General features: G+C 35.2%; 1 protein-coding gene across 1 annotated transcript in view; it reads right to left on the reverse strand.

The window, feature by feature from the left end:
• The window catches only part of APOB (apolipoprotein B), a 36,019-nt gene extending 13,855 nt beyond the window's left edge, over nucleotides 1–22,164 (reverse strand). Inside the window, exons 1-25 of the mRNA XM_032681309.1 lie at nucleotides 22,012–22,164; nucleotides 20,274–20,312; nucleotides 17,564–17,679; nucleotides 16,566–16,711; nucleotides 15,428–15,581; nucleotides 15,088–15,243; nucleotides 14,022–14,146; nucleotides 13,749–13,834; nucleotides 12,787–13,006; nucleotides 11,626–11,853; nucleotides 11,320–11,437; nucleotides 11,050–11,196; nucleotides 10,322–10,533; nucleotides 9,763–10,000; nucleotides 8,936–9,112; nucleotides 8,448–8,639; nucleotides 7,540–7,707; nucleotides 6,338–6,549; nucleotides 5,636–5,818; nucleotides 5,291–5,412; nucleotides 4,513–4,723; nucleotides 3,101–3,276; nucleotides 2,779–2,966; nucleotides 2,370–2,515; nucleotides 500–876 (exon numbers count right to left, since the gene is read on the reverse strand). Of these exons, the coding sequence (XP_032537200.1) occupies nucleotides 500–876; nucleotides 2,370–2,515; nucleotides 2,779–2,966; nucleotides 3,101–3,276; nucleotides 4,513–4,723; nucleotides 5,291–5,412; nucleotides 5,636–5,818; nucleotides 6,338–6,549; nucleotides 7,540–7,707; nucleotides 8,448–8,639; nucleotides 8,936–9,112; nucleotides 9,763–10,000; nucleotides 10,322–10,533; nucleotides 11,050–11,196; nucleotides 11,320–11,437; nucleotides 11,626–11,853; nucleotides 12,787–13,006; nucleotides 13,749–13,834; nucleotides 14,022–14,146; nucleotides 15,088–15,243; nucleotides 15,428–15,581; nucleotides 16,566–16,711; nucleotides 17,564–17,679; nucleotides 20,274–20,312; nucleotides 22,012–22,069 (4,195 nt within the window). The 5' untranslated portion in view covers nucleotides 22,070–22,164. The remainder of the gene's footprint in view (nucleotides 1–499; nucleotides 877–2,369; nucleotides 2,516–2,778; nucleotides 2,967–3,100; nucleotides 3,277–4,512; nucleotides 4,724–5,290; nucleotides 5,413–5,635; nucleotides 5,819–6,337; nucleotides 6,550–7,539; nucleotides 7,708–8,447; nucleotides 8,640–8,935; nucleotides 9,113–9,762; nucleotides 10,001–10,321; nucleotides 10,534–11,049; nucleotides 11,197–11,319; nucleotides 11,438–11,625; nucleotides 11,854–12,786; nucleotides 13,007–13,748; nucleotides 13,835–14,021; nucleotides 14,147–15,087; nucleotides 15,244–15,427; nucleotides 15,582–16,565; nucleotides 16,712–17,563; nucleotides 17,680–20,273; nucleotides 20,313–22,011) is intronic.
• Between the last annotated feature and the right edge of the window lie 701 nt (nucleotides 22,165–22,865).

Raw genomic sequence — 22,865 nt, forward strand, 5'->3', positions numbered from 1 at the left:
TCTTACGGTAATACTTGGACATAGATCAACTATAAGACAATTATATATATATATATAATATATATACATACACGCATATATGTATACATATATATGTGTATATATATATCGATATATACACATATACATATAAATAGACTGAGAAATAAATTGTGGGCATATCTACACATGCACGTGCACACCTGATTTTGAAAACATTTGACTTGTCAGCTACACAAGTGTTTGTAGAATCTTGCCTGCAGTTTTGAAGGGCATTATCTTCATTAAGGAATATCCAGAAAAATGTGGACCTTAAAACACTTTTTGAATTAAATTGACTTCACCTTTACTGCCTGAGTAAACAGACACACATAATATTTTTAAAAACAAAGTGATTTGAGATTATGTAACACCTTTCTTTAAACAAGCACAGGCAAATTCATGTGTTGTACCTGATACAGAGAAAACAAAGCAAATAAAATAATTTTGCCAATACCGCAGTATTAGCACACATTCTTACCTTTTACACTGTAGGAAAGTAGATCAAAAACTGAGTCAGCATTCATGTTATAACTAGTTTTTGTGCCGGATGCTCTCTCTGTGGTGCTGTTGGTCAAAGTGTACGCTGCTGTCCAGTTGTAATAGTTGCTGTTCACATTAGCAGAGACCTCCAACTTGCCCAGTAAAGGCACACGGAAGGGATAGGATTTCGGAATACTAAATGTTGGAATTCTGTATTCCCGAGATGGCACACTTATTCCCATTGACTCCATTACCAGAGGAGGTGTTTTAACAGTCTGTGGCATCCATATGTCATCGGATGATCTTCCACCAAAGGGCAACGGAATATCAATTACAAAACTGTTTTTATTTAAGTAGTGTCTGATCCGGCCTTCACTAGAAAATAAAGATAACTCTGTTAGAAACTGTAAGTTCATAAAGCATATACAGAAAATTCCATGATTCCCTACCCTGCCCATTATACTGAGCTTACTTACCATGATTATACCAATGTCCTGACTTTAGTTTTAGAGGGAAATGCAATGATATCTTTTATCAATATTTTTAAGTATTCATTCATCAGAAAATGTACTGAAAGCACTTTTGGTGTCAGTGAATTCTGTCAATGTTTTTTCCCCTCCTTTCATAATCAGGGAGACTTATAGGTCAAGTAAAAAAAAAATCCTCCAAATACACTGCCACACTTGTGGGATGCTGAGTACCAGAAAAAGGCAATTATATTCTTCCTAAAAAAAGTGAGGCATTCTTATAGAAACGCAGGAAGTTTTATTAGCATTAGATACTGTAACAATCTAAATTATTAAGAATTTGTCTTTCTGATTATAAGTGTTTCAAAAGTTTCATCCGAATATTCAGCATTTATTTTATTCTTAATAAAAAGCAATAAAAATCTGACCACTTGACTAAGAGCGAGGACTGGAAAAAATGGATTGTCAACTGGAAAGCTTGTGGGGAAAAAGTGTAATTACAAAAAGGCAAAACAGAAGGAAACTTGGTCTTAATTTGTGAATGAACAATAGGTTGGCAAAGATACTTTTCTTGTTTCCCTAAGTGGTCTTTTGTATTGCAAAATCTTCTTTTTTACACTTAGAGCTACATCCCAGGATGAAAATTAAGTAAACACTTTTGCAATTTGTTCCTTTACATAAAAAATTTTAAAAGCAACATAACTGAGCAGTAAAAAATTCTATTATTATTATTATTATCAGAGGTGATAAGAATATAGGAGAAAAAAACAGTTTCTTCCTTGCTTATACTTACCTCAGGAACACAATGGAAACAATAGAGTTGTGTGTCATTAACATACATTAACATTCATATTACTGTAATATAATACATGGAAAAACAGATCTAAGGCAGACAAAATGCAAGTCAGACAAGGAAAGAGGTCAGGTGACTCTACTGGAGAAGGTTAACCAGTATGTGTAGGGGATGGGAAGAACTATCCAATAGGACTGCACAAGAAAATGTAGAGCTACTAGGGTTATGGTCAAAGACAAAGAGTCTGTAGGGTTGCAGGACACAAATTTATGGGAAATATGTCTTCAGTAGCTCCGTGACTTAAAGTCTGTTGAATGCTGCATTTTCATTTAGTACTCTTACAATATAATACAATACTTCATGTTATATTCACATACTGCATAAGTGACTGCTGTAAAGTCAAATCCACATTAAAGACATGCATTAATTCCTCCCTATAATTTAATTTCTCTGGTGTTAAAATTCTTCATTATGATTCCAATTTTATCCTATTGTTTACAGCAATTCCATGCTGTCTTATAAAAACAAAGTAAAATACAATAACACGAAAATATGAGCAAATAACTATTTTAAATTTCCTGTGTCACTATCTCAATTTCACCCCTCACCTTTTCAGGAAAAGTTCTTCAGGAATGGTGATAACAGGCAGGTTAAATTTCTGAATGTTCAGTTCCTGTAGTCCACTTAGTTTGTCTTGCAGAGTTTGGGCATAGGGGACATCTTTTGATGCCTTTTGCAGCCAAGTATTTGTTGCCTGCAATGAGAAAAGTTTTTCAAAGTAAATAACAAGTTTTAAGACATCCCAGTAAAATTATCTGGAAGTCATTGTAACTATCCATACGCTGAGCCCTAGATATCTCATAAAGTGACTGGTTCAATCCAAGTTGGAAATGTACAGCTTATTCAATCTGATGAGTTCTTTTACAGGTAGCTCCTATTTTGGCTTCCTTGGGGGAGGCAAGAATTCAGCAGGACTATGTGGTGGAGCTACAACATGTACTGTAGGTTGAACCATACCACAATAAATTGTGACGTAATATGTCTCAATGTCATGTCCGTATGAGCCACTTTCCGATCCAGCAGTTCGTTGGCGTGCTTCTCTAAAGTTTTTGGGTAGTCTGAAAAGTCGACTGGGAAGCCAGAAGACAATTTTTTCACAGCAGCAGTGGCACCTGAATTCCACTCTAGCTCAACTTTCTCAGAATCTGAAAATCACGAATTTAAAAGGAAAGGGTAAAATCAGTCATATTCTTATTCTGTTGAGAGATATACTATAAACCAATGTAAAAATACATTTAAATTTATAAGTTGTATATGTGGATCATGTTTTTGCCCCTACCATATCTGAGAAGAACTCTTTCTGAAATTGAGTTTCCATGAATTGTTGCAGCTGAGCTGATCTGAACATATGCTTTGTTTGGTGAATAATTAGCCAATGCTTCACTTCTAAGTTCAGTTTGCAGGCGAGGAATAGAAATGGTGCCTCTTAACATTGCCTCTTCCACTCCAGCATATCTGTGAAAGAAAAAAGCAAATGTGAATAAAAATATTGCACTATACTTTTTTACTTATGCTTCAGGAGCAATTTCAGCATTTAAATCTATAGCAGAGGCATAATAGGTATTATAACAGATTGAATCAAAATCGTAAACTCTGTTCCAATTCAGCGGATGTTTTCAGCTTCTGCTAGTTACTTTGGAAAACCTGTGGTAAACTATTATAATGCTACTATGCAGATACACACAATAATGAGTCTATGTTAATTTCATAAGACTGAAAAGGATGGAAATATGTACCTGTCCTGGTAATGTTGTACCAGAACCACATTCTGAAATGCCTTACTCTAGCTGAATTCTCTACTAAGGATACAGACCGTGGCCATGAATTGTGCAGAAACAAAACACTTGACAAAATATATTATGCCACTGGGTTTCATTTTCCTTTATTCCCATATATTTTATATCTCTGTAACTTTGTTGACTTGAGCAAACTTCTAATATTATGTTAGTGCAAATGAAAGGGAGTTGAGGTCCCTGACATCTGTCCAAAGCTCCCACTGATATCAGAGGCAATTCTGCATGAACAGCAAAGACAAAGACTCCCTGGGGCACCATCAAGATCACAGAATTCCATGGAAGATTGAGGTTTATTAAAGAATGTGATCAGCTCATTTCAATATGGGCTTGTGAGGCAGACAATTTTAGAAACCCTGGCAGGCTGAACATTTTTGTTAGTTCCCCTGTAGGTGTTCCCGGAAATATTCTCATCATGAAGCGTGGGAATTTTTACAGGAAGCTCTCAGTTATTTTTGGTTTTGTTTCTTATTGAGTGCCATTAGATTTCTTCATGGGGAGATGTAATAACGTTTTTAGAGCCAAACACATCCAGTAAAAGATAATACCTCTCTGAACAAACCTTGCCTTGTTTATATCCTTGGATATAACACCTGCAATAACACTAGTACAATGCATTCTTGTAGTCATGTGTGTGCAAATGTGGAAGAACTAGTTCAAGGAACTTGTAATACAAATTATATATATATGCACATAGTAAGAAAGATCAGTTGGTGTATCATACAAATTAAATATTTCAAAGTTTTTTAAAGAGGGGTTTAATGAGAAGCTTATATGTTTCTCTATTTAAGAAATTCCTCCAAAATAGGATAAAATTTCCCCACATTTTCTACATTTAATAAAACCTTCAGTCTTATTCAAAGGCAGCTGTAAAATTCTAAATGGTTTTCTGCATTACCTTATCTGGCCACTAAGAGTAACTTCAGGAATCTTCTTGTTGTTAAAGTCTAAGACAAACGTGTATGCTTTCTTCCCAGGAATGGATTCATCAGTAATTCTGAGATTTGTACCAAAGTCAACATCAACATCTGGAATGTGGACATCACTGGTCAAAATCTTTCTGTCTCTGTTGTACCTGATGGTCAATGTGGCCTCATGTTGATTTACACCTAGAAAATATAATGTACTTTGGTCATTCACGACTATGGAATCTGTTTGGACTTTTCTTAAAAGGAGAACAAAAAAGGATGAACTTAAAATTATATCACGTTAAAGACCTAACACAACATTTGATGAGTCTGAATCAGAAACTGGGTCATCCTTTTTCTTCTCATCTTCTTAAACACATGATCCACTAATGCCATCACTACTTTTATTATTTAAATGATCCTACAGATGGTTTGTATGCTTTACTTTCATGTTTTTCAGAAACAGTATTTTTCTCTTCCTTATACAGAACCCAGTAACATCTCCACTTCCTTGCTTCCATTCAACAACTTCACACTTCTATTTAAATTACAAAATACAAAAGCAGTCTCTCACCATGAAAATCTTGCACTGGGATTGTATATATATAAGAAAATGGAGTTAAAGTGTTGGACTGTTTGGGTGTGAAAATGGTATTCTATTTTATACAGTAAAAAATTCTATTATGATTTATTAATAAAAATCTCTTTCCTATTAAACGACACACTTCAAAACTGAGCTTAACCGTATTGGTTTGTTCAGATTCTTACCTTCTGCCTGGACAGTAAACTTTAAGGTGTCTATCAGGTCACTTCCCTCTCTCTGTAGGTCATAGTTTGCACTTGCAGAGTATTCCTTCACTTCACCTGTGGACACTATTTCAACTTCAAATCTAAAGAAGGAGCAAACGAATGGTTTGTAAATAACTATTTTGTCCATGACCTCAAATGGATGAAATCATATCATTCTCAACAGCTTTCTGATCTGTTGATGTTAGTCTGTTTTTAATGATTTTAAAAGGTAAGCTTTACATAAGACAGTACTGTAGATACTAGGCCCTGGGAACGAAGAGCAGTCAGCACAAAATAAACGTAGTTTAGGTTGACATGACTTGCCTGGATTCTCCAGTCAAGGGGAAATATGGAGCTGCCTCTGTGGAAGTGGCATTAGAATACAATAATTTGGTGCAGAAGTTTAGACCAGGCATGAAAGGCTCGCAAGAAGTCGAGGTTTCTTGGTTCTCTGTCAGAGGTGGAATCTCTTCAGTTTTGGCTGGAGACACCAAATGCAGTGTATTGCTGGAACAGAAAAGTCAGTCATTTATTCCCAGAGCAGGTGCTCAGACATTGTCCTCTTAACAAGGTTATTTCTAAATAAAACTCACTTATTAATGTAGGGGCTAAATGAAATAACATTTGGTGGTTAAATGATCAATGTGTTTATTAAGTATTATTGATAAATATAATATATTGAGCCACTGCTTTCTCTAAAATTAGTGTAAGTAGTCCATTTAGATTCCATCTAAAATGATATTGCTATTATAAAAATTTTATGTGAAAGAAAATAAAATAATAGAAATGGTAAGTATTGTATAAAATTTCAAAAATAATGACAAATTAAATAATCTCTAAGCCATGACTCCAAGTCACCACTTATTTGGGCTCTTTGCCTATCTTATGCAAGAAGTTATCCCAGCTTTACAATGTCTGGGATTTTTCTGAACTGAAAATTTCTCCATGCCTGCCCTATCATTTCAATTCCACCACAATAAAAGCCAAGAAGAGAAGAAAGAGCATAGCCTTGAAAGTTCTCATTACCTGATACTGAGGAGCTTTACTGGAGTCTTTGGAGCAGGAATGCTGAATTTCAGTTGTCCAGCTTTTACACCAACATGCGCTTCAATTCCAGATTCATGGAATATATTAGAATTCATCTCCACACCACTTCTAGCAAATTCAGGCATGTTTATTCCCAAGTGTGTTACAAACTCAACTGCTACTGAAGGTTTAGCAATGAGGTCTGCTTGCATCTATTTAATAAAAACAAAATGGGTTATTTATTTGCCCAATACAGAAAGATTTTCTACATGGAGATACTTGCATGTATTTTTAAATCTGAAGACAAGAGTCAGTTTTCCATTGTAAAAAAAAGATTAACAATTTTCAAAAACAATGAGCAAACTATCTGACAAAAAAGAAATGGATCCAAGATCTGAACTTCTTTAAACACAAACCAGCTTTTTTGCAAGCTTTTGTTTTGGCCATTACAGAAAGAAGTGACAGAATGCAAAATTCTGGAAAAATTCCAAAGGCAACTAAGGGCAACCAGTGCTAATTTTCAGCATTTATTTTTTTTATTATTATTTAAATTTTATACATGGTGGAAAATGGAAAGTTTAGATGAACTGAAACTACTAAGAAATTTTTATGAAATATTGACTAAATTAGAGAAAAATAAATTACAGAAGTGAAAAAAGAATGGAAATATTTCACTTTTTACAATTTTAACTGGATAATTAATTTTGTGTCATATGCTATTTCATTGTTACAATTTTAAAAGGTTGCCTGTCAGGTAAAGAAATGTTTCTCTTGACTCAATTTTCATTATTTCTTTGAACTGATAATCAAATTTTTCACTTTGAATTGGCCACAAAAAATATTTTGTTAATTTTTTGGCTTGAACAGCAAATTCACAAACTGCAGCTTTTTTACCATTGTAATTTGAAAGCAGGGAGAGAGAAATGAACAAAGATTAAAAGGAATATTTTTTAAAGAGTGATTTAAACACTTTTAATTAATAAATTTTATTGTGTCTCATACTTAATTTATTATATGCATTACTTCTTAATTTAATCTAAATGTCATCCACAAATTAACCAAAGACTTCTAATGAGGGGGTTTTTTCATATCAAGAACATTTTGTAATCTTTAAAATTTTTACTGTTGTTACAGTTTTATCCATAAATGAGATTGTAGATTATTAGGAGGAGAAATAAATATACACAGCTATTGAGACTTACGCTTTTTTGTTGAAGCTTCACAGCTACTCTGGCCCCGGGTGTTGCTATTCCAGACAAAGCAAACTTCAGTTGAAAACCTGCTCCAGTTGGAAGCTCAAATTCATTGTCCATGAATATGTAGTGGACAAATAAATCCCTGTCAACACCTTTTGAGATGGCTTGTGCAATCTGTGAATCAAACAAGGAAATGAACAATAACAAATACACACTTTGGAATACGAACGTTTTGTACTTTAAAAATTTATCAGGGAATGGTTACAACTCTATAATCGAAAAGTTAATTTCATATGGAGTAGAGAATCTAAATTCTACAGATTCCTTCCTTCAAAAAATGTACTTAAGACTGTTTAGCAAAATCTGAATTTTAAACAAATACGAGATTTTTTTACCTGCCTCGGTACACTGGTATTATCTACTTTAACATACACATACAAAAGTGAATTCTGGTTTTCCCAAAGTCAGTGGCAAAGCATTTTTTTACTTCAATGAAAGAAGAGTTTTACCAAATATTCCTAAACTGTACTACATCTTCTTTTCTATTTAACATGACAAAGATGAATTTTTTAATATTAACATATATTTTCATAATTAGAAATTTCATAGTATAACTTAATGACCTGTACTAAGATTTTGGGCATTGTTCCAGTAGAAATCTCAATAATACAATAAGATCTGAACTTTCTCTTTCTTTCCCCTCACCAATCTTCCATGAGGACTCCTCTTGGTTATTGAGGAGTCTTTATGGATTTCTCAGAGTCCTTCAGACCAAACATGGATATTTTATTTCAAACAATTTTATTTTCATGCTGGTATGAAATATCTTTGCATAATAATTAAATATGATCTAAATCTTAAAAAAATCTGGTAGAAAAAAATTAATAATGCACATTGGTGTATCGGAAACCTACCATTTCGGGAATAATCTGAAGAGTTTTAGCACTCTTTAAAATGAAGCTTCCCAGTAATTTGAAATCATTGAGTTTCATGTACCCAAGTTCTTCTCCCAGGATTCTCAGATATGCTCTTCCCTCAGGAGCTTCTTTGTTGCTCAATTCTTTTATCAGTTTTTCGAGGTTAAGTATTATTCCTTTCATGATATCCTGAAAATTCAGTCAGAAAGCAGCAAAACAGATTTATAAGAAATCTGTAAGATCATATATCTAGAACAGTTACTTAGTGAACGTCATCTACTCTGCATGTGGTCTTACAGATTTGTCTCCAGGCAAAGACTCCTCCTAAATACAATTAAGAAAACACATTGTTAAATAGCACTAACGGTTTGTATTTTAGCTCACCAGAAGACAAGAAGGCAAATATAGAAAAAAGAGGTAAATGCTGTAATTACTGTGTAAAAATAGGAATGCTGTGCTGCACAGAAAATATTTTCAAGCTGTACCTGATCCTGCTTGCCATCCTGGGAGAGACCAAAATAGTCAAAAAGTGCCTTGGAAACCTGCTCTGGCACTTTGCCATCAACCCAGTACAAGGCCTTGGTTGCAGTGTCTGGGAAAAATCCCTTCTCTCCAAACAATGCTTCCAGTGTTGGTTCAAAACCCTTTCCATCCAAGCCAAGCTGAAATGAACAGGAAGGACAACGCATAACTGAGACACTTCCCTCACTTCTTTGGAACTTTACAACAAAACAGACTTTCTTGGGAACAAACAATGTGTTTAAAGTGTATCCTATAGGTCTATGACACTTAAGGGAAGATATGGAATACTATGTCTTATAATAATTATAAAATAATATATTTATTATTATATTAATGTCTTATAATTATAACATATATAATATATGATATATTACATATATCATATATAATATATAATAATATATTCATTTTATATCTCTGATTTTCAATAAAACCCCCCCACATAGGCTGTATCTCACTTAAAATCTACTATGAGTACTTCAATGTGCCAGTAATGATTCATTAGCATGAAGTCAATTTGTTACAAATGGGTTTATTTTACCCTAGCTGAGCCCTTTAATAACTTCAACAGGGTCATCCATCCAGTCAGTGGCAAGTGACATCACATAACGGATGGCTTGTTCTAAAGCCCATTGAGATCAAATCAAAGTCCCCTTGTAGTCATAGTTATCCTTAGGTTTCTCCCAAAGCTTGTAAAAACAATACATTATTCACAGAAAGTTGTTATAAGAAAACAGAAACGAGAAATAAAACAGCTAAATACTAGCAAAGTTTTTGATAATTGTTGTACCTCAAAAATATCACTTGGGTGAAATCCATACACATGCAGGGTGGTTTTTAGCATGGTCTCTTTTGGAACATAGTTGTTTGGGTCAAATACCACATTTCCCTCTACTTTGGCAGAGATGGGGTCAATTCCAGGTACAGAAACTCTTTTGGAAATCTGATAATTTTGTGAGAATTTTCTGAAATCTTTGGCTGTTGGAACCTCGTTTCCTTTCAGAGCTTCTTCAACTCGGCTTTTTAGACTAGGGAAGAGGATAGCAATTAAACCATGATTAGTATATATTCCAAGCATTCATTTAGTCTTAATTTTTTATGCCACTACGCAGTCATTGATACAGCTGAGGTGATTACAAATGGCTAGCTCTCTGCATACATTAACAGAAAACAAGGCTTAAGGGAAAGACTATAATCTGGCACTGCTCTGACAAAGCCATAGTTTACTCAGTTGATATGTTTATTCAAATAAACCCAAGAAAAACTTCTTGTCTAAACAGCTACCACTGCAGTTATGGTTGGAACTTTGTTTTTCCTGAGAGACCAATATACGACTAAAATTTGCTTACTCTTCAATGCCTATTTCTTCAGAATCTAGGATGTTGGCAATGTGTGAGGCAACAAAGCTTTTCACTTGCTCATTCTTCTCCTTTGTGAGGATTCTCAAAATTTTTGCAAGATCACCTGGGGAAGGATTTTTCATCACCATGAGATAGGCTGCCAGGCGTTTGTCTGTAGGTACATCCAACTCTTGGAATGCTTTGAGAAGTGCTGAACGGTCCTATATAAATAGAGAAAGGTTTACAATGATGAACTGGTTCACTATACTGAGCTGAAGTGCTCTGTATCATAACACCCATTCTGTAGGAGATGTTGTAATGTCACGGTAATGTAAACATAAATCTAACCAGTACTATTAATAATGGCAAAGAAATATCAGTATAAAATAGAGACCTGATTTTTTTCCTAGTTCAATACATTTAAATCTGGAACAATTCATTAGTTAACACCACCTTTGAATAAGTAGATCTCCATTTAAGACACTAACAGGAACAGATCAAAACTTCCATTTAAACTAAGACTATCTATACAAAGGAACTGCTTCTCAAAAAAACAACAGCCACTGAGTCAGAAGACTGCAAAACTTCTCAGATATGTGTATGGAAACTAGATAAAAGAGTTCTAAAAAAGCTGGAGACAGCTGAAGCGGAGATATCGGAACTATGAAACAATGGGAATGTTTTTGCATATTCAGTAACTCATGTGAACAGCCAAGGTGAACTGTGACCCAATTTACCTCTTCAGTAATTGTCATTTTCCTGAAAGTCTGGATGGCCGCTTTCTGCACTGAAAGTGATGCAGCTTCGTTTCTGATACATGTCTTCAGAACGGATTTCACATCGGGTTTAGCTTTTTCCATTACTGCACCCATGTTTCCAATAGCCTGTCAGTGATGAAGACACAGAAAGGTGACAAATATTTTTTTTTCCACCAAGAGAAGCAGAGTGCTCTATGCACTACAATTTATAATAACGTCCTATATAAGGAAAGAAGGAAATAAAAATACCCGAAGTGTGAGGTATGTGAGTTCATCTTCCCCGGAACAATCAGTGCCAAGCAGTGACACCATGAAGTCTGCAACATCTGTGATTTCCTCTGTCACAGTCTTCTTCTCATCGTAGAACCTAAAGAAATACAGAAACACATTAGAAACAAAAGGAGAAAATGGGAAATGTCTATATTTTGTTCCTGAAGAGCAACAACATGAAAACAACAACAAAAAAAATCCTTGAAAGCTGAGCACTGTTAGGGTTTACTTTAAGCATTGCAACCTTGAGGTTATTTTGTACAATTGCATGCTGTCATTACTTACTTAGTAACAGAATGACTCAAGCCATAAAAAGAAGCTCTACTTGGCTGATACTGGGCCATGTTAAGAATTTCCCGTATTCTCTGAGGAGTTGGAGAAGGCAATAGTCCCAGGGTGTATGTGACCAGGTCTGCCACGAGCGGATTCACATTTCCAGTTCTCAGGATTTGAAGGACTGCACTGTAGCACTCTGGAGTCCCGCACTGGGTCAGGGCCTGAACAGTGATGGAACTGAAAGGAGAAGAGATGACTTTGACTAATTAATTCCCTGTTTGCAGTTTTTGCTGCATATTGACTGTTTGAAACAAACGTTTGACAGGTTTATTAAGGTGTTTAAATATGTATTCTTATGTTTTACAAGTTATAGTAGTAACACAATTAAATAAGAACAATAAGAAAGCATTAAGAATATCACCACTACGCGGGCATACCTTGTTGTTTCTTCACAACAGACATTCACACAACTTTAAATATTATAGACTAATATAATCAAACCAGACTGAGGCTCTAGTTCCTCTACAAACTGAGGACATAAAATATGTGTAGATTGACTCGAGTCCAATTCAGACAGAAGAGTAAGGGTGGGGAGCAGAGGGCAGGGTCAGACCAAAGAATAGTTTTCTTCCATGTCTCCCAAAAACTCTGTTCTTTGCTATAAGTCAGACTTGGGAGTTTGGAATTACAGTCACTGTCCTTGAGCAAAACTGCATGAAAGATCTTTGGCTATAATAACTATCCACAGGATTGCTCCTAGCACACACACTTGGGACGGTGGAGGGGCTGTACTGGGCTGTATTATACTCCAGTTGAACTTCTCCAGTAAATTTGGAATATTTGATGGGGGAATGATATAAACAATATTAGTTCCTTATGAAGACTAGAAATTTCAGATCTATTTGAATTCTTATACTTTTCTCATATATTTAATATTCAAGCTCCAATCAACAGCTGAGCATTTCTGATAGAAAAATGTAAAATCCACAGTTTTATTCTCCCTTCTTTATTTCTCTCTCTGGATAATACTGATGATACTTATCTTTCTGAAAGACACCCTATACATCTAATTCACCTCTAATTTAAAACCACTAAGCAAATTAACTACAGAAAGGTTTTGCCACAACATTGACATGTGGTGTACTTGCACAATGCACAGCTGTACCATACCTTGAGGTTTCCATCATCTTTGGTACAAGAGAGCCAAGAGTGCTGTTATGTAAATTTCTGAGCCCTGAAACAAATTTGTAAAAGAGTCTTGCTCTCTGTTGGTTCTGCTGGGAGGTTGTGAGTTTCTGCAGTTCCTGAAGGGTTTTCAGAACAACATCACCCTGCTTAGGGAATTTGGCATCTGTACTTTCCAGTGCAAGTCCTTTCTCTTCCAGTTCATCTAGCAATTAAAAAAAAATTGCATTTGTTATCAAGGAGCTATGTTAATTTTTAACATCCATCTTACATTCAGCATAAATACAAAGTCTGTAGATTATTTTATATGATAACTGTTGAACAGCTGAACAGGTAACAAAAATAATGGAATGGAATTTAAATATAAGTCTCCAAAAGTTGAATATTTGCATAAATTGTTTTACATTTTCATGAAGATAATTCCTTAACACCTTTTATATTAGCATAGTTTGCTTTTTCAACTTTTAATAATTATATATTTTAGGAGAAATATGTTATGACTATGAATAAAAATTACAAGTCAAAAGGTAGGTTTCAGAACAAAATATACAGTAATAATAGATTGCTTACATTTAGCAGTTGAAGATAAAAGTTGCATAAGAAATTATGGGTATAAGAAATTATGGGTATAAGATATTATAGGTAGCAAAAATGGGTTCATTAAACTAATTTCCAATAAGATTAGAATTTCTTTTCAAGCAAATGATACATTTTTATTTATTAAGAATAATTTTAAAATTAAAGATTATTTTAATTTGGAGTGGTTTTTAAAAGTCTGAGGTTTTCCCATTTTCTACTCAACCTTTTTCCTCACTAAATTTCTTTAAAAATTATGAATTGATTTGGTCCCCTCAGGGGCATCTTTAATTAATTCACTGTTTAAAAAAAATCATCTCTGTATTTGTATTTTGTTCCTATGCTTGTGTAATAGAGAACTGCAGCTCTACCTCCATCAAAATTTTTGTTATTGATCTTCGGAGTATCTTCAAGCCTCAAGGTCTGGTTGACCTCTGTCATCACACCATAGCGATTTCTAGGAAACAAAGAAAAATTCACTGCTTTAGTTGAGTCTAAGTACCCTTGAGAGGTCTTAATATGTCTCCTGCCTTCTGAAAAACAAAATGTACATTTCGAGATGAAATCAGGGCAGAATGTAATACATCATCCTTTAAAACAAATATTTATGAATAAAGAATAAGGATAAATAGTGAGCAACCTACTTGTATGAGGAAGGCAGAAACAGGTGTTTTTCACTGCAGACAACATCTCTTATATGCCTTTTCTTTGCATCAATATTGTAATGACAGAACTGAGTGCTCTTTAGAAGGGTAGATAATGGGCTGTTCTGTAAAATAAATCATTTGGCAGTCATTTTACTGAGTAAAATAGGAAACAATCATAGTTTTAAAGGCTGACACAGTTTTACTGTAATATTAAAAATTAAAGCATATTGGAAGAAAAGGTGAATAACTGGAATTATTCTCACACAAAGACAAAATTGTGCCAGTAATAATCTTTAGTCTTAAGTCTCTTCATGGGCAAAAATCCCACCAAAATTTTCCCTCAGGCCTTATCAAGATGTTTGGGTTAGTAGTTACTTCATGATTGATCCCCTGCTGCCTACAACAAAGGACTCCTTCATAAAACCAATTCGTAATTTTCAGAGTAGTTCAGTCCCCTTGTAACAACTGATGGTCTTTTTAATTTCACTCTTATTATACAAATTTTAAAGACTTCTACAAAAAACTGTAGCAGTGGTAGAAAGTATAAAATGTGTTTTCAGCATTATATGAAATCCTATCTTTTTTAAGTTAAAACACTCTAAGGTACAAATGCCATTATACCAGAAAGAAGTCTGACAATTTCCATGCAAGCAACTGCATTTGATCACTGTGCATTAACAGGTAGAACAAACAGCATGCTTAACCACATTTAGAGCCCTCTCCTCCTGCACTTCACACAGACTTCATGGTTTGGGTTTTTTACGTTTTACATGAAACTGAAATTTTGAAAATTTTGACCCACAAAACTAAAAATTTGGCTATGATCTGATATGTTACCATGTAATCAATAGTACTAATTTCATCTATGAAAAGCTCTCTGTATTTTTTTTCTCTATTGACTGCCAACAAAATCACAGCCTGATGTAATGGAATAGTGCAGAAAAATTATTTAAATTTTTAGCAAATATAAATATATACAAAACTTAGTCATTGTAATAATTTTATCATTTTAAATGGTGGTGAAAAAAATCTTACATCATATAATCTTACATCATATACTTACCAGTCCCTTTACAATGGCAATAGGGCTGACATGATCTCTGATGGGACTGAACTTGTCACAGCCTTTCAGGTACCTCGTAATTGAAATATCTTCTGCAACATTTCCTTTTCTGGACTTGAATTCAACTTCACTGTCACACTTTCCATAGACAGTATCCTGGAAAGAAGAAAGAAATCAGCATCTCTGCTCATACTGTCAGACATTTTCTGATCTAGTTAAAGGCACCTTTTCTTATCAGAATTTCCAGGCCTTTTGAAAATGATGTTCAGGAGTAACTCTACTCAGGTGAGCTTTCTTCCATTTGTCAAGGAAATAAGGGACACACTTTCAAAACACCTACCATTGAAATTGTTTTTTCATTTTCTACTGTTTCTGTTGGCACAAGTAGAGCTGAGATGATCCCTCTCTTGAGATTCAGTACATTCAGAGGTTCGTCCTTCTCTGGATACAACTTGACTTTTGTTCCATCCTGAATACTAAATTTTAGCTCATGCCTGGCACCCAAAATAACAACATTAGAATGAAATATTAAAGACACACAGTAAAGAACGTTATCAATAAACTGCTGGGCTATCATTATTTACTATTCACTGCTGTTACTAATAGGAAGTATGACTATTAAAGCAGCAAAATTCTAACCAAGGACATTCTGATATCACCAGATTACGTTATCTAAGGACAAGCAAATACCAAGAGCAGTGGCTGGAAGTTGGAATTGCTTAAATTCAGAGAGGACATAAGTAAATTTTTAGAATGAGGTAATTATTAACTACTCCAACAGGCTACAAAATGATGGGATGATTCTCTAGCAGTTGCAGTCTTTAAATAAAACCTTGATGGTTTTCTGAAAAAACGTTTTTTAACAATGTCTCAAGTTGTTTTGAGATTTATGGCTTGTGAAACAACATGGATACTAAGGCACTGAAACAAGCATGAAGGTGCATGACTAAAGCACTAGCGACTAATTGGGTGGAGGGAGTAGTAGCAATTAGTTACAAAAGCAGATAAAGAAGGAAAAGATAAACTGCATAGGTCATCAAAGACTGGGATTGGAAATCTGGACTTCAGTCTCAAATGCCTTTCTATTGCACAGTCTGCACCATGTTAGCAAAGGAAAGTTATCTTAGACTGCCTGCATGCAGCCACTTGAGAATGTGCTTACAAGAAGGAACATTACACTTGCAATAATCTTTTGGAGACTACACAACAGTTTCCCGATATAGATGATAGAAACGACAAAAACAGTCCAGGTGAAAATTCTGTATTTAAAAAAGCCTTCCCTACTAGCAATTGAGAACTATGCCATGTTAACTATAAGTTGTATCAGGGAGAATTTTGCTGTGGAACCAGCTTTCACATCTACCATGTTATCATGAAATGTGTTTTATGCCTAGAAAAACACAGTCAGGGTAGACTGTAACACTGCAGCCTGTTCCATTTAAAGGTCACAAGTACTGATGACAATTGATATTGCTTACCTGGACATGGCACTTGCAAAGTCCTCAGAGTTCTTGGACTTCTTCAGAACAGCCCTTCCCTCAGAGTCAACACCAAACGTCTCCCTCAGGGAGCAATGCATTGTCCTCAGGATGAAACGGCACAGCTGTGGTACCTCCAGTTCAACCTGAAAACACAAATATGTTTATCTTTTTTAATTATCATGTTTCCAGGATCATCCAGTTACCACTCTGAAAATTCTTTTGATTTTGTAAAGTGTCAGAATCCCCCTGCTAGCAGCTGGTGGAAAAAATTCCTAAGTGCTCTAAGTAGCTTAAGGTAACTCGAGGGAGAAGATATGAGAACAGGTATTTGCTTGGCTAATGGCATGGAGTATGTGACATACATGGTAAACAAGCAACTTAGTTTCTGAGAATTTAGAACGTTAGAACTGTATGAAAACTTGAGCCATTACACTGATCAGTGTTTAGACTCTATTAGAACTGTGTGTGCTAAATAAAAAATATATTTCCCAATTACTCAATTTAAAGAAAAAAAAAACCCCACAACACAAAGATGAGAAAGTTTTGGACAAAATGAAGGGACACTGAGTAGTTTAATGGTCTATGGGACCTTTCACTCCTACAGTCCTGGCATTGTCTTGACTGTCACCATCAACAGGCTGTTGTGGTCTTCATGGCTTCAATGCACTGTTGTTATTCAACTTCTAGAATTGTTTGATGGACATTGGTAGACTCAGCCTGGGAGCCAAGGAAAACTAAACTACCAAGTTTTGCCTCTCTCTCTTGTAAAAGTACAGCCAGGTTTGAAATGCACTGGCACAATGATGTGAAGGACTTCTGCCATCCTCAGTGCCTTCTGTCTAGGACAGGGAGGGCTTAGTCTTCGTGTGCCTTAGTCAATATGTGCCTTTCAGAAGAATGGTCTTGTTTGGAAAAACATTGAAGGATGCTCTCCTGATCCTGACTGTATCAACTGATACACTCCCAATCAGTTGTATTTACTCCTCTTTGCCTACCTTGCAAGTGATCTTTGAACCACTTCGAGAATCTGCTGTTCCTGTGATCCCATTTGATGTTTCTGCTTCATATGAGTAAACATATTTTCGGAGGGGTTTAAATCTAGTTGCATCTTCTGCAATTGGGAAAACAAGAGTGGTTTTATGACTTAGGTAGGACACGCATATGTAATCCTTACAATACATGCTTAGTGTTGTGTAACTAAAATGAATACCAAAGATAAAGGAAACATGAAGACTCATCCTGCCACGATTTCCTTTTCCAAAATAGCTTTCAGAAAAAAACATGATGCCTTTATATCAGCTGGATTATTTCTGAAGCTAAGACTAAACTTGTGGGGCAGCAAAAATTTTTGGGTCCACTGCTCTGTTTGATGGGATTTGCCAATATAACCTCATTTGGCCTTCAAATCATGCCACATTAAAGCAAATGACAAAAATGTGAGAAAACTTAAGGTGCGGAACTGTTTTAAAAATTATCCTGTTGCTTCTAAATTAAGCCAATCAAATGGTAGTTTTCCAATTGGTAATAAAGTGATTCATTTCAGCTCAGATTTTTCCATCATAATGAAAAGGCAAGAAGCTGCTTTACCATTTACATGATTGAGACTGAAAGCAAAGAGACAGAACATCCAAATTAGAATTCCTCAATACCATTTCACTTGAATCTACACAGGATCTTTCTGCTCCAGACTCTCCTGAAATATGATCTACTCTAATTCATTTATTAGATCAGAAAATTTTATAGAGTAGACTATTTTTAATGGAGATAAACTTTAGTTAGATGAAGAGCATCCAACAAGGGAAAAGCTTTAAATTATGACTAAGAACAAGGCAGGAGGGAGTATTTCAAGAGATGTTTCTCTTTCTATCAAAGGAAGCCCCAAAACCTAATAGGCTTCCTCGAAGGAATGACCTTCACCTGTGTTTAATCTCTCCCTGTTGCTGTCATCTTTAATTTTAAACTCCACAAGCAGGAATGAGTGGGGTAATAGAGACATTAAGAAAAAGAACAGTCTCAGTGTCAAATACAGAACTATAAGATAGTATTTTGGTATCTGGAATGCATAAGATAGGCCAAAGAATGCCCTCAAACCCAATTCAGGGTTTGCAATGCCCTCAAACCCATTGCAAGTGCAGGCATCATTTTAAACTAAAAAGGATGATCAGGTACTTCATCATGTCTGTGATGAAGCAGTTTAGGTCAATCTGAACTAGAAATTGCTGTTCCCTCAGTTTAGGTTGGGCAACTCACTGGGTCTGTGGCTCTGTTGTGATGTTGAGTGAAAAGCAATTTCCTAAACTGCTCCTCTGTGGTTATTTAATAGAGTCCTGATCTATTTTATAGAAAAAACAAAGATAGGTAATGCTGGTGTAAACCCAAATGCCCACCATTAAATTTGTATGATTTTTCCTGCCTACACCTGCATGAATGCAGATTACTCTTCTTCTTTCATAAAATATTTATGTCAGAGGCCAACGACAATATAACCTTGCCTGTCACAGAATTTCATACTTATAGAGGGGAACAAAATAGTGCTATGCATCTCTTATTTCCTCATTGAACTATCACTTTTATAAATTTTACATACTTTAATAATATTTTAGCTGAGATCACATTCATGTAATTGCTAAACAGAATTATTATAATTAATACTAGCTGTCATAGCATAATCAACATCTTAAAAACACTTGAAAACTTAATTAAATTATTTATTTAACTCTAAAATTAAATTTTATTAAAAATTTAACATTATCTGTGTCTCTTTTGGCTATCCTGGAAAATAACCGTACACTCTCAGAGAATTTTGCAACACCAGTATCTGCCATGCTAAAGTAAAAGGCTAATTATTGCTTCATATCCTGCTTTTAAACAGAAATTAATAGGGAAATTATAAGATTGGAAATGAAAATACCAAATAATTTATTTGATCAAAAATAGACAAGCAATTGTCAATGAAACTTAGAAGTCTTTGAGTTGGTTCAGGCATCTGAAATAAACCCAGTTGCCTGGAGATGGTGCTAAAGCACCCAACATGGAAAAAAAAAATCCTGAAGACGAAGAACAAAACAATTCATTCAGTACTTTGACCCTGTGGTTGAACATTATGTACCTAACCAAGCAGTCAGGGCCAGTCAGAGTTCATTACTAAGATAGGGTATAAAGTCAGCATTTCCTGAGTCTTCACTTGTTTAAAGAAATTGCTGTCCTTGCTAACAGAGTTGATGATTTATTCTACAGGTATTTAGCTAGATATCCAAGCGCAATTCTGTGGGCTTAGCAGCCACTGTGAAGGCTAAATAAGATGTAAAATTCAGGCCACAGTAAAGTGTAATGTACATAACCCGGCAGTTAAAGCTTCACATTTGATAAATAGGGATTTTCAGATTAAGGAATTTGCACCTGACAATCAAATAAATAAAAAAGAAAAACCAAAAACCCAATGGAAAGTAGTTTCTTAATGGGAGCTTTAAAAAAGTTCAGAAACTCATTCTCAGCTTGTCCAATCTCGGGAAACTTTAACAGTTACTGGAACCAATCCTTATGGATAGTTGAATATCTAAAATAAAGGGCAATAACTACTTCAAAATATTGCCATCACTTTCATTTCAGTTATTTCAGAAGAAGAGATTTGGAAAAGTCAGGCTTTGAGAAATGAATTCAGTTAAAATAGTGATATAACAAAAGCAAATGCAAGAAATCAGTTACTTGAACATCCAGGATTTCCACTTTCAGGTGTTTCTTCTTCTGTAAAAAAAAAAACAAAAAAACCCACAAAAAAACAAGAATTAAAAGCTAGAAAAGCAGTTTATAGCTATACAACAAAGCAGTTCATAGCTATATACAATATATTCAATGGCTATGAATATATAAATGTAAATACTACATTTTCATTGTAAGGCCTTTTTAATTCATACCAATTTCTGATGTAGTTTGAAAGACTGATGTAAATAACAAAGCTACTATTAACATTTGCAGTACAGAGTCAAATCTAAAGGGAGTTACAAGCAGTTGCCTTGATACAGTGAACCAAAATCCCATAATAGGGTCTTTAATCACAGAATTAAATTGATTTGATTTAAACTGAGAAGGGTCAGCTTCTAGGTTGACAAGTATTTTTAAAAGCCCTGTGTTAGGTAAATAGACAGTTTGCAAAGGATAGGCACAAAATGTAGAGGTAGACAGATGAATGTACCACATAACACAGTTTACTTTTAAATTTTAGTCTATTTGAGCACACAAAAATACTGTTAAATGGATGAATGGCTATACTTTGTTTTTTGTACATTTCAAAAAGGACATCTTTGAAGATTAGTACTAAAATTCTCTGCTATGAAATATCTGAGAATTTCTGAATATCGAGAGATCATTCTTTGTAGGAAAAGCCTACTCAAGTTAGGAAGAACCATTTGTTCTAATCAATCTTATGTATGTTCCATATGACCCTATTGAAAACAAAATTAAATTAAACATAATCTAGTAAATTTGCTGCATTCATTAGATGCTATATAATTTTTTAGGATATCACATATGAAGGCCAGCATTTTTCTCCACACACTTCCTGAATATTCATTCAGGAATTCTAAGGTAGACCACTCTATAGAAATAGACTCTAACATTTGTCACAGTAGCACCAATAGCAACAGAAATACTACTATTACTATTAAAATAATATTAATAACATTATTAATAACCAATAAAACAAGGTTTATTGCATAACAATAAATTTGTATAACATCAGCCAACAACAGAATACTAGTTAAACAAAGATATATTTATGATTAATTAAATCTACATATAAACCCAGACCTGCACAATTTGCCCAGATGCACTTTTCTCCTTAAGCTCCCTGAAGCCTTAAGTAACATTACAGTGTCCTGTTCTAAAAAGCCATTTCTTGGGAAGCAAGGATAGTTCAAAATCCACAGCACCATATCGATCTCAGCTGTCTTTTCTGATCTTACAAAAAAAAATCTCTACTGACCTAGTTCTTTTACTACTTTTATTGATGACTATGTCCCTTCAACACAAAATTCTATTTCAAAGGCCAGTATTGCCTGCCAAATACAATCTGCTTTACTGCTCTCTGTCTTCACATTTGTCACAAAACAGGTTAGCAACAGCTGGGCTAAGTCTGCATGGTATCTCCAAGCTACAGTAGCTCCATGAGTGGGCTTAAAAGCACAACATTACAGAAAAATGCCTTACAAGTTGCAAAATACATTAAATCTGTACAAAAGACAGCAGGCAACATTTGTGACTTTTTCTACATTGGGATCCTCCTATGATTGCCCGTTCCTGTGAAGGGAAGGGATGATATTTTTGCCACACTGAACTTTTCTAATTCTGTAAGCCAATGTTCTGTTGATTTTTTTTGTAACATTATTGTTTTAACAGGTTCATAAATAAAGCAGGAAAAATCACTAATATAAAAGGCAGTACTTACGTGTGAGAACACCATTGCTGAGCAGCAGGGAGAGCAGCAAGAGCTGCACAGGGCCCATGGTGAGCCCTGAAATCCCTTGCTGCTCTTTCTTTTCCTCTTTTTCCTTCCCTCTTCAAATCTTCCCTGTTGCCTCAGAGGAAGAATGAGCCTTCTGACTTGGACCTACATTTATATAGTCTGTAGCAAGCAGCTGAGTCAAATAGTTCAGAAAGCTCAGAGCAAATTGCCAAAGGTCCAAAGGTGAGAGTCCCAGATCCTCACTGTGCTCCACACAACACTGCTTTGGTTACTGGGAGTCATAGAATCATTGAGGTTGGAAAACACCTCTGAGACCATCGAGCTAACCTCCAGTAAACTGGGAATTCTCCAGTTAGTCAAGACTGCTCATAAACAACTGAAATTGTCCCAGTGAGCACGTCTGCTACTTCCCCATCCTCACTCCTCTGAGAATCGAAAACTCTGTAATTTCATGAACTCTATGATTTTGTGATGAACCAAAACACTCCTAACATACAGGGCTATGCCACTGCCTCTCTCTTCAGTTGTTCAAGTCATCCCACCATGTTCCCATGATGGCATCTACATCCCATTGCCCACTGGCTGCCGGCTCCTTCTGTTTGTTGTCCATGCTGCGTGCACTGGTGTAGACACACTCCAGTTGTGCTGCTGGTTCTGCCACCCACTGAGGGGAGAAGCTCTAATTCCTACATGACCATTCTCAGGTGCATGGGTTGTTTCTAACACAGCAGGAAAACTCTTGTGCCTTTGGTGCCTCAAAAAGCAGATCTCTATTCCCTACCTCCACCAAGAGGGCAGAGCAAAGGGCCTTGGTAGGACACTGTCTCTCAAACACT

The sequence above is a fragment of the Chiroxiphia lanceolata genome, chromosome 3 (genome assembly GCF_009829145.1).
Source record: "Chiroxiphia lanceolata isolate bChiLan1 chromosome 3, bChiLan1.pri, whole genome shotgun sequence".
NCBI classification, from domain to species: Eukaryota; Metazoa; Chordata; class Aves; order Passeriformes; family Pipridae; genus Chiroxiphia; species Chiroxiphia lanceolata.